This window comes from Symphalangus syndactylus, chromosome 2 (genome assembly GCF_028878055.3).
Source record: "Symphalangus syndactylus isolate Jambi chromosome 2, NHGRI_mSymSyn1-v2.1_pri, whole genome shotgun sequence".
NCBI lineage: Eukaryota > Metazoa > Chordata > Mammalia > Primates > Hylobatidae > Symphalangus > Symphalangus syndactylus.
Genome location: NC_072424.2, coordinates 106274528 through 106283788, shown reverse-complemented (window position 1 = coordinate 106283788; position 9261 = coordinate 106274528). Strand labels below are relative to the sequence as shown.

At 42.2% G+C, this 9261-nt stretch overlaps 1 protein-coding gene across 11 annotated transcripts in view; it reads left to right on the top strand.

The window, feature by feature from the left end:
• Window positions 1-604: 604 nt before the first annotated feature.
• The window catches only part of PTPRK (protein tyrosine phosphatase receptor type K), a 560116-nt gene continuing 551459 nt past the window's right edge, over window positions 605-9261 (top strand). For 5 of the 11 annotated variants that reach the window (XM_055263595.2, XM_063621231.1, XM_055263606.2 and 2 more), the window contains exon 1: window positions 608-1329. In XM_055263595.2, the coding sequence (XP_055119570.1) occupies window positions 1233-1329 (97 nt within the window). In that variant the 5' untranslated portion in view covers window positions 608-1232. Of the gene's footprint in view, window positions 1330-9261 lie in introns of all 11 variants that reach the window. The other 6 variants (XM_055263639.2, XM_055263629.2, XM_055263624.2 and 3 more) reach the window with 2 other exon arrangements.

Genomic DNA, 9261 nt, shown 5'->3' with positions numbered 1-9261 from the left:
GAATGAATAAAGGATGCACCATACAGTCTTACCACAGAAGTAAGGCAGGGTGGCATATGGCGAAACCACTTCAAGCTGCTGAAGTAGTTAACAGTGAAATATTTTACTGTCATAATATAGCATTATTTTCTGCCAGATGAATCATTCCAAAGAAGCTGTTTTCATGGTCAGTGTAGAAGTCCTTTTGTTAAATACTTACGTCTTAACTAGCTACTAGATACTAAAAAAAATAAAACCACACACACACCAGACCTAGGTGCAAAGAAGGGATAATAAGCCCTGATGCAGTTCTTAGGTGAGAAGTGGAAAGAAGCCGGAAGGTTCCAGAACAACAAGCAAAGTCAGTGAAGCAGAGTAAATCCAAATACTTGGCAAATGACAAATAAACCAGAAAGGAGACACGCCAGCTGTTCACGCTGGAAAGTTACCGATCGTTAATTCTGGTTCAAGTTTTATTTATTCTATGAATAAGGGACAAGTTTTCGATGGGGGTGGGGTGTCTTATTCCTTATTACAAGAATAAGGAACGGGGAGTTTTCAAGGCGGGCGGGTGTTTCCTCTGGGCGCTTCCACACTCCCCTTTCTATCAGCAACCGCTCGGGGGGACCTCCACCTTGGGGAGGGAACCCCAGGACGCCTCTCCTCGGACGGCGGGGGTTTCTCTGCGCGCGTCCTCGGTCGTCCGGTCGCACGGCTTACCGAACTCTCGCCTCTCAAACTCTGATTTCTGGAACAGGGCAGCGAGCTGCGCCGGGTCCCCTTTCCCGCTCGTTCCTCTGGAGCAGCGGCTGGCGGCGGGGCCCAGGCTGCGAACAAAGGCGGCGCGGGGCGCTGGGCGCGGGGCGCGCGGCCGGGGCTGGCGCGCGTCTCTCCGGCAGGAGGCGGCGGCGGCGCCGCGCCCGAGCCCGCATTCCTCAGAAGCGCCCGGAGCCCGCGGGGCGACGTCACCCCCGGCTCCGCCCCCGTCCCTCCTCGAGCAAAGTAACTCTTGACTAACAGGAGCAGCCTCCGCCGAGCATGGAGAGCTGCCGCCGCGGCCGGCCGGCGACGCTGGCGACGCTTTCGCCCGCGAGGTAGTTTGGCGACTGCGAAGAAGGAAAAAGTGCGGGCGGGCGGCTGTCCTCTCACCGTCCTCACCCCGTGAGGCCCGGCCCGCGCCTCCGTCGTGGATTTCGCGGCGTTCCCCCCGGCAGCTCTTTGCAAAGCTGCTTGAAACTTCTCCCAAACTCGGCATGGATACGGCGGCGGCGGCGCTGCCTGCTTTTGTGGCGCTCTTGCTCCTCTCTCCTTGGCCTCTCCTGGGATCGGCCCAAGGCCAGTTCTCCGCAGGTGAGTGGCCGGGGGGCGTCCCCGACGAACGCCCGGAGTCCTGGGCTCACGAGGGGTGAGCCAGGTCCCCGCCAGGGCTGGGGACAAGGATCGTGGGGAGCTCTCGCGGTCCGGGGATGTGGGACACAGGGTAGAGGGAGGGCTGTCCCCAGAGTTCGTGCCAGGTGGGACGCGGGGCACCCATTGTTCCTCTCCTAAGCTTGCTCGGGGCGCAGGCTGGCACGGTCGAGCCGGAGAGTGTGGGGACCTGCTGGCTTCGGCGTCTCGCGTGGCCTGCGCCGGGGTAGTGGGGAAGAGAGAAAGAAAAAGTAGTTACGACTCCGGTGACGGCACTCTGTTGCTTGTGGTGCGGGCTCGTGGCTCTCTGCCACTTGGGTGTTTAAACAAATTCCCCGGGAAGCCATTGTCAGAAATGTGGAGATTCGAAGGGACTGACCTCGGCGCGCTTTGCCAGGTGCTTTTTGTCCCGGGAATAACCTCCCCTGACTATTGTCTAACTACTTCCCCGTCCCTCCCGGAGTCCCCTTTCTCCTCCCCCCAGCGCTGGGTTGCTCCCGGGCTTGCCCTGTGCGCTCGGGCACTGCTTGGAGCATGTTCTGCGTGTGTGTTGGCGGAGCCCTGTAAGATGCGTTGAAATGCGGTTCTAAGGACCCACTCTGAGCGTTCATGGGCATCGAGGTCTGGGCGCCTGGTGGAGGAAGGCTGACTCGCGCGTGGGAGCCCGCTCCTCGGGCAAAACCACCGCCAGGCTGGCCCCGCGCCCCCCGGATCCGGCCTGGGGCTGGAAGCGGACTGTAAATGACTGACTTCTGGCGGGGGAACCCAAAAGGAGACAAGTGGAGCGTCTCGCTGTAGCCCTGGGGGTTCTCGGTCAAGCCGCTCAGAGAAGTCCGTGAACCCCGGCTCTCCCGGTCCCGCCCTCTGTTCCCCTCCAGTTTTGTTATCCTTCGTGTAGGTTGGTTGCTTCTTTCGTTCTCTCCTCTGGGGGCTCTGAAGTTTCACCAGGTGGACGCTGGGGAGCGGGCTCCCGAGCACTTGTCTACCTCCCGCCAGTCCTGACAACTTTTCTGGCCAACCTACCCAGCTTCGCTTGGCTGGCGAGCGCATCTGCTGCTGGGGTTCGCGGTGCAGATGGAGACGCAGAGGTGGCCAGAGGGTGATGGAGAAGACAGGAAAAGCGACAGCCACGCTCCTGGCTGAAGCCGCAGGACGCAAATAACTTACTTTGTACCGGACAGTTTCTCACGTTGTTTTGGAGGCCCTGTTTCCTGAAAATAAACTCAAATTGTTGTTTTCTGGAATAATCGTTTATTTCCTTTCTATTGCCCTCCTACCCCCGCCCCCTTTAGAACTCTATAAAGGGAGTTAAACAACAGATTCAGGTGGCAGCATGTGTCGTACATTCAGACAGAGATTATGAAATGGCAGCACGCAGAGGAAAAGCCCTGTATATAATTGATGTACGCAGAGGGTAACAGCTCTATGCAAAAAATGATCCGATGGTTTAAATGAATTCTTTCTGGAGTAAGCATTACTGCATGCATTTCTGACATATAATGCCCGTTAGCATTGAAACCGTGCTTGATGTAACTCATTATATGCAGGCAAGTTGGAGTGAGTATTGATTTCTGCACAGCGTTTGTCACTGCACGGAAAGCCTACGCTTGAAAAGGCTTGTAGTTTGTTAATTGAAAGTTTGAACTCTACCAGTTGCATGATTGAACTTACATGTATTCAAGAGTTGCAACTATTAATGTCTCAACAGCTGATGGATATATTTTCAGCAGTAGAGAAACTTTTTTTCTTCTCTTTTTTAATGTTATTTACCCTTTAATTAACAAGTAAATATTACATTTCCTCCAGCTGAATGTGAAAATGAGCTTTTCTGATACCTGGAGTTTAGATATGTACAATAAACAATTGTGTTCTTAGATATCTAGTTCTAAGTACTTTAACTAAATATGCCTGGCTTTTCTTTAGTGACAAAGCATAACATTTGACATGATGTTGTATATTTAATTAATATAATGTGCATTCCTAAAAAGTACAGTAATCACAGGATTGCATCTCAAGATTTTGCCCTTTAGGAATGTATGCCCAGAAATGAATGTCTTTTATTCTCAGAGTTTAAAGTCAGATTGTGGATTTGCCTTTCTCCACAAATTATAAGTTTGTTTTGTAAATACTTCCTTTTTTTCTGGCTACCTTTTTTTCTGGCTACCATAAATCATTTGATATTTTATTGTCATAAAATTCTATGGCAGTCAGATTTGTTGCAGACAGATTAGAGATGTATTGAAGATTGGAGGTGTATTCTATATTGCTGATTTTTCTTATGTTTTACTTTAAATAGTGAACTTTTATTCCTTTTGAGAAATTTAAATAAACCCACTTTAAAAGTCCAAGACAAATTCATGTTGAGAATTTAAAAATATCTTAAGTATGTCTTTCAAATCGTACTCATTAAGATCAGTTTACTTTCCGATATCATGTGGTTCCTAATGTAGTAAACTTCAAAAGGAAATTTTGAAAGGCTGAGCATTGTTGGGACTTTGATGTGTCATATACTTATTCAGTTTTCTTTGTTTAAACTAAAAATGTAAGAGTGTTTTCATTATTGTGACTTTTTTTCTTAGCTTTTGCAGTTAAAGTGTAAAACTGCTGTACTGCGAGCATCTTTAAAACCAGAACTTTCTGTAAATCTCAACTCATATATTCTTTCAGTTTCACCTCTGACTTAAAATGACACCCATGTCATATCTGAGGAAACCGAGGCATAGAAGAATAAAGAAGTATTAAAGTTTATTCACTGGTTTGTATAGCTGTGATCTCTTGATATAATGTAAGAAAGTTTTCTGCAGAAGGACTTAGATGACTGATGAAACCAGATGCAGGTAAGGTGACTTGGAAACTCAGCTGTCTCATCTGTAAAATGGGGATAATAATACCCAACTTGACCTTTCCACATGGTTTTTATGATTAAATGAAGTAATTTATGGGAACTAGCACTGTAAATCGTAAAGCACTCTGCAGCTATCTGGGGTGTAATCATCATTAAGTGCCTTAGTTTCGGCTTTTTACTGCTTCCAAATTCTCTCTCCAGTAAGTGCAGGCTGTTCAGGATTTGTGTGTGAGTGTGTCTGTGCGCGCGCATGTGTGTATACGTGTGTGTGTGTTTTCACTCAGCCAGTCTTTCATTTTAATTATTGTTAAACATAATTATTGTTAAACATAAACATACTAGATTGGCCAGACCATAATTTTGTCAGCACAATGATCGATTATCCTTAATTTTTTTAACTTAACTCGTATAAATCCTTACTTGAGTTAGACCCATGGAAGAGTCACTATTAACACTCCAGGTATTTCTAACTACAGAAAAAAATATTTTTAGCCAGTTTCTTTAGCTGTTTGTTTAACTGTTGGTTCAGCTTTTCAACTCTGTGTTGAGAATAATATGTAGCTTTTTAGATGCAGTCTTATCAATGACCTAGAGAGGGACTATTGTCTCTCTTGTATGATAGGAGCCTGGAAATACAGCTCGAGATCCTGCTTTGTCTATAGTTCCTGACGTGTTACCCTGTTGGTGTGCACTCACTTGATCCTTAGGGTCCTGTAACTCATCTAAGCAGCACCTGAGCAGTATCTGACTCCTTGTTGTCTCTTTATGTGAGATTAATTTCTCTTATACTTATTACCTGCTAGGAAGATATATTGGAGCCAGCTTGCTTTAAGGTTTGCCTGTTAGTTTTTTTGGTTTTGATTGGCTAAATATCCCTCGGCCCCTCAATTCATTAAAACTCCACGTTCTAATCACTAGCAATCATATGTAGCTGGACATTTCCAGGACTGTTTTTTCTCTCTCTATTCCCCTTACATCTGACTCTTGATTTTCCTAGATCGTGAGATGTAGTTTTGTGTCTGGCCTACCCAGACGGAAAGAGAAGAGTCTGGCTGCTGTTTGGACATTGGCATGTGTGCTGCTGACAGCTCTTCTCTTTGTGCTCATAAAAGTGAATTTCAAAAATAAATCAACCCCTCTGCCACTCTGCCCCCTCCCACACTCCCTCCTCCTCTTCTCTAGCAAAAACAGAGCCCCACATACGTACACACAAGATCACAGCCCTTTTGTTTTTGCCAAATATATTTTAGTGCTGTACATGTCCTTAAGAACTGGAAATATGACTCATCCACTAACCAAAGCTAATGCCAACATTCCCACCAAATCTCATATTTCTAGCAATGATGGTTTGTTACAGGTTTTTCTGGCCTTTACGGTAATATTTAATTCATGTGATAAGATTCCATATAGAAAATGTGTGTTGGCTACTAATATTTTTAAAGTGCAGTATACCAGGTCTACTTAAACTGGTATTAAAGACAGTGAACATCATGCTAAATAGGGATCTATGCTGCTCCCATTTCCCCTACTTGCTTTTCATGGAGTGCAGGAAGAGAGATGCTGGAAGATTGAGAGCAGGAAGCATCAAGAGAGTTTACAAATTGTTCTTAAAGACAAAACAAAGAACACAGGGATTCTGTGTGTGTGCACGTGTGTGTGTGCGTGTGTGTGTATGTGTCTTTGATCTTTTACTTAATTTTTAGAAGAGGAAAAAAGTCCTATTTTTGACTTGTTTATTGAAATCAGCCTTTGCCTTTGCCCAGACACATTTATTTCTAGTTCTGTCAATGTAAAAATTTCCCTGTCTATATTCCTCTCAGTCTTTACACTTTGATCATATGTATCTGGTCTGAGTTCCTTCTTCAAATGATGTTTCTTTTTGCCTAAAAAGGTTGTAATTGCTTTTGAACATGACTTGCTTTTTTAATCAAAACTCATGCTGTTTGTCATAGTACTGAAAAAAAAAGTACAAGACACCAATTCATGATAGGTCTTAAAACAGTATTTGATAACAAAGGAAGTGAATAATACATTAATCAGGCTATTTTTTATTTCAATTGAAGCAAAAAGCAAACTTGCATATCCATGAACTAATCTTTTAATGTCACAGAACATTTATTTGTTGCTGTCTCTGAAGTCTTTAAGTTCCCTTTTATAAATGGGGATAGACAATTTCAGAACCACATTGCTTGATATTTTGAGATAAGTTACATACAACTATGCTTTGGAAAACTTAAAAAATGTTATGATGTTTGATATCAGTGTGAACTCTGAATAGTTTATAAACTTCACACTCCACATTAGTGCAAATGTGTTTTGTGAAAATACTCCTGAAGAAACGTAGTTTCACATAAAATGTTTTTAAAGTTTCATGAAGATTCTGTTGTGGGAAGTATGTTTATTTTCCTTTTGTATTCTTGTGGGAATTCTATTGATCTGTATTTAATATTTTAATAATGAAAACTAAGTGTATGTAATTTTAAAACTTAGTTTTGTGAGGTTTTTTTAGATTGTTGAGGTTCTGGGAAAACACTGGGCCTGGGATCTAAGGATCACATTGATCCTCTCGTGGAACATTGCCATTTCCCCACTTAACTCTGGTTGAATTTTTTGGCATTCTCCTTCGTGTGTTGATAATCCATAAAAATTACAAGTGGCTTATTTTGTCACTTACAGTTGTTTTAGGATCAGATTAAGTTGTCCTAAATGGAATAATCTGTGTTTCCACTTGATATGATTATTGAGCTCTGATAATGAAAATGATGAACAGGGCAGTGCCAACTGAATCCTCCAACAGGCGTCATTCTAGGAATTGTTTTAATAAGGGGAATTCAGAAACAAGGCGAAATAAAATAGTGTATAGTGGAGTTATTGTTTGTATTTATTTTGTTGGGAAATGTGAAAGATGCAAGTATGTAGTCCTCTGTGTGAATACACACACACACACACACACACACACATACACACACATCTTAACAATGCTAGGATTTAGTTGAATAAACATTTAGGTTAGAAAGAAGGTAAGGGCATCTAGAGATGGTATCAAAACTCCATACTTACATTTTTGGAAAGAGTAGTCAAAATAGATCATTATTTCATAGATGTAGAAACAAGTGGAAAATAAGCTGTATATAATCTGTACTGTATACTATACTATACTGTTATACTTTTAAGAATAAAATAATAAATCCTTCTCCAGATTGGTATCTATTAATATAAACCCTTCCCAGTGCAGCCTGTTCCTTAACCAGCTGCTCACAGGCCAATTCTCCAAGCGCTGTTCAAGGCAGCAGCTGACCAGCCACAGAAATTCCCCTAATCCTTGTTGGATAGTGGAGGTGACCTAGCAGCTGTTTAAGTGGCAGACTGGCAACAGTTCCTTGATGTGATTTTTCTTAGGTCATTCAGTAAATTCAAGAGTAGAGAGGAAGGCTTTCTAGGGTCCTCACTACCCACCCAGGGATTGATGACTGATTGCTTCATGGTCATTGGATTCCTCACTGCAAGGTGTCCTGGGATTTTGTGGTTCATGGACCAATATAATTAGCATCATCTGGAAATTTGTGATGATCTGTGATCATCAGAGCCACCCCAGATCTACTGAATCAGAATCTGCATTTTGTTGAAATCCCCAGGTGATTTGATGGAACATTTAATTCTGAGAAACACTGCTCTAGGACAAAGAAAGCTCAGTTTAAAAAGATTGTCACATGAACTTTACCATAGAATTTCAAGAGTATTGCAAAAGGATTAATTATAACCTGAAATAATTTCCTTGGATTTATATTTCTTTTTCCTTCTTTCTTTTTTTTTTTTTTTTTGTGGAGATGGAGTCTCGCCCTGTTACCCAAGCTGGAGTGCAGTGGCACGATGTCGTCTCACTGCAACTTCTGCCTCCTGGGTTCAAGAGATTCTCCTGCTTCAGACTTCCAAGTAGCTGGGATTGTAGATGTGCCACCATGCCCAGCTGATTTTTGTATTTTTAGTAGAGATGGGGTTTTACCATGTTGCCCAGGCTGGTCACGAACTCCTGAGCTGAAGTGATATTCCTGTTTCAGCCTTCCAAAATGCTGGGATTACAGGTGTGAGCCATCTTGCCCGGCCCCTGGAGTTATATTTCTGATCAATATTTACTTGATTATTATTTAATATTCCAGACACATCAAAACAACAGTACTATACAAGCTTTTTAAAAGAATGCTCAGACGATTTTGAAAAAAAAACTTCATAAGAGACTAAAAATAAGACTAGTTTTGATTATGAATATTTTGTATAAGAATATTTAAAGATAAACATACTCTTTAAGGAACCAAACATGCTATATGCAAATCATTTTTAGCATAATGTTATGTTGATACAAGAAATACTATTCCCTCTGATATTACTAGTAGCAGTCTCTTTATAATTCTCTTTTTCATCTAAGTATAATTTAAGATCTTTGTAATAAGGAGCTCATTTATAGGACAGTCAAATTTAATGAATGGGAGTTGGTAGGTAGAATGCTTTAAATATAACTGGTGTTCTTTTTATTATCTTTTGTGCTCATATTTAAGAACAGAGATTCTTGTCAGTTTTCTCAAGAGAAAAATTATGATGTAATAGACAGTGTACACTACTCATGTCAAAACACAATTTTACTTGCATTTTATAGTTTGCTTTAGCATTCTTTTAGAAAATGAATTTTCCCAGAAGACCTAATTGCCTTCTTATTAATGAGCCTGTAAGTGTTTTTTGTTATCCATTTACTATTCTAAATGTGTCTACTTGTGCTAGCTGTTTCAGCAGTGTTGTCTCTGATTAAATCATAACTGCTATATTTGTTTTTGCCATTCACTAGTGATTCAGAAAATACTGGCATAATGACATGGTTATGGCAGAGACTAATAAAAAACAGGAAGCAAAAATTAATGTTCACCCATTACAGTTGGCTGTATCATGAAATCAGAAGCGGGAGTTTGGGATAATAGCAATGTTCTCTATATTTTTGATACTGTAAATAAAAGCTCGCCTAACCTATATTGGCTTAAATA